This window comes from Coptis chinensis, chromosome 7 (genome assembly GCF_015680905.1).
Source record: "Coptis chinensis isolate HL-2020 chromosome 7, ASM1568090v1, whole genome shotgun sequence".
Classification (NCBI taxonomy): Eukaryota; Viridiplantae; Streptophyta; class Magnoliopsida; order Ranunculales; family Ranunculaceae; genus Coptis; species Coptis chinensis.
The window spans coordinates 42,554,717-42,556,806 of NC_141462.1; the positions used below are offsets into that span (position 1 = coordinate 42,554,717).

Sequence of the window (2,090 nt, forward strand, 5' to 3'; positions counted from 1 at the left end):
CAACTCCGACTCCAGTACTTGAAACTCAAATCTCAGCTCCCACTCCGGTCACCTCCCCAATTGAGGCTGCTACACCAGTGCTACCCCTACCCACTCCCAGTGCGGTTACCTCACCTATTTCTGTGGATGATGATCCTGCTTCCGCTGTGGATGTGGATAAAGTTTTCTCTCAACAAGACGCGACCGAAGAACAACAGTGACGCTGCTAAATCGTTTTAATGTATTTGTGCCTTTGTATTTTTGTACTTTTGCAACCCACATACTCTGTATGATGGTACTTTTGTATTTGTGTATATTTTTTTTTTGCCTGGATTTCTAGTTATGCCCAGCAGGTCCTCAATCAAACTCGTTTGTCCTGGTTCCATTTTCACATAATGTGCAATTATAACTTCTTTAGCAGGTCTAATTTCAATTGAATTTACTTATGAGGTTTATGTTGAGCTTTGAAGTAGGTTTAGTGCAGTTCAATTTGTCCCCCAATTTGAATGATCCGTCCGCGAAGGTCTTATCTACTCCGCTATCTTTGTGCGGCTGTGAAGCCTGATGGGGCAACTCAATTTGCCCCCATGCTTGATTCGGACTTGTGGTCTGCGAAGGGCTTGTCCCCCTCGCTGTCTTTGGGCAGCTATGAAGCCTGATGGGGCAACTCAATTTGCCCCCATGTTTGATTCGGACCTGTTGTCCGCGAAGGGCTCGTTTCCCCCACTATGTTTGGGCGGCGGCAAAGCCTGATGGGGCAACTCAATTCGCCCCCATGCTTGATTCGGACCTGTGGTCCGCGAAGGGCTCGTCCCCCCCGCTGTCTTTGGGCGGCTGTGAAGCCTGATGAGGCAACTCAATTTGCCCCATGTTTGATTCGGATCGTGGTCATGAAGGGCTCGTCCCCGCTGCCTTTGGGCGGCTGTGAAGCCTAATGGGGCAACTTAATTTGCCCCAATGTTTGATTCGGACCTGTGGTCAGTGAAGGGATAGTCCCCCCCGCTGCCTTTGGGCGGCTGTGAAGCCTAATGGGGCAACTCAATTTGCCCCCATGTTTGATTCGGACCTGTTGTCCGCGAAGGGCTCGTCCCCCCCGCTGTCTTTGGGCAGTTGTGAAGCCTGATGGGGCAACTCAATTTGCCCCCATGTTTGATTCAGACATGTGGTTCACGAAGGGCTCGTCCCCCCCACTGTGTTTGGGCGGCTGTGAAGCCTGATGGGACAACTTAATTTGCCCCCCATGTTTGATTCGGACCTGTGGTCCGCGAAAGGGCTAACGCCCTCCACTTTATTTGGGCGGCTGTGAAGCCTGGTGGGGCAACTCAATTTGCCCTTAAGTTTGATTTTCTCAACTTTCTTTTCTGATACAATTAGTATTACAACCCGAGTGGCTATCACACTATAAGCTTTAACATGAAACATCATTTCTCTATCCACATAACTGTTACTACGATACTCTATATTTGAAAGATTAGATAACATACACTACTCATGGAACTTTTTCAACAGCCTAATGTTCCACGGCTTCTCTATCTTGTTCCCTGTCGCAGTCTGCAATCCATATGTTCCAGAATTACCTTTCTCCCTGATGACGTAAGGTCCTTCCCAGTTTGGACCTAACTTTCCTTCATTTTCCTTCTTGGTGGCCGGGGTAACTCGCCTCAGCACGTAGCCACCCACCTTGAAAGATCGCGGCTTTACCCGTTTATTATACTGTCTCTGTAAAGTTCTATGGTACTCTTCCAACTGAATGCGGGTTATTTCTCTTCTTTCTTCAATCAAATGCAAATTAGTAGCTAATATTCTCTCATTCACTCCGGTTTCCACAGCCTGTGTCATAGTCATGGACACTATCATCTCAACTGGTATGACTGCCTCTACTCCATATGTCATTGCGAATGGTGATTCCTTAGTGGATGTTCGCGATGTAGTACGATAAGCCCATAACACATGATTCAACTCATCCGCTCACGCGCCTTTTCGCTCCTCCAATTTTCTCTTTAAATTATCCATTATGATTTTGTTCGATGCCTCAGCTTGTCCATTTCCCTCTAGATTGTAGGGGGTTGAGAACCCCTGCTTCACCCTAAACGCCTAAAGAAACTCTCGCA

General features: G+C 47.6%; 1 protein-coding gene across 1 annotated transcript; it reads right to left on the reverse strand.

The window, feature by feature from the left end:
- Nucleotides 1-1,464: 1,464 nt before the first annotated feature.
- LOC147487610 (uncharacterized) lies at nt 1,465-1,872 on the reverse strand. Its single transcript, XM_086574076.1, has one exon. The coding sequence runs from the start codon at nt 1,870-1,872 to the stop codon at nt 1,465-1,467; it is 408 nt and encodes a 135-aa protein (XP_086430202.1).
- Nucleotides 1,873-2,090: the final 218 nt, after the last annotated feature.

What these genes read in the sequence shown, in the direction of transcription:
- LOC147487610 (XM_086574076.1), bottom strand. Translation starts at nt 1,872, where the DNA reads ATGACATATGGAGTAGAGGCAGTCATACCAGTTGAGATGATAGTGTCC.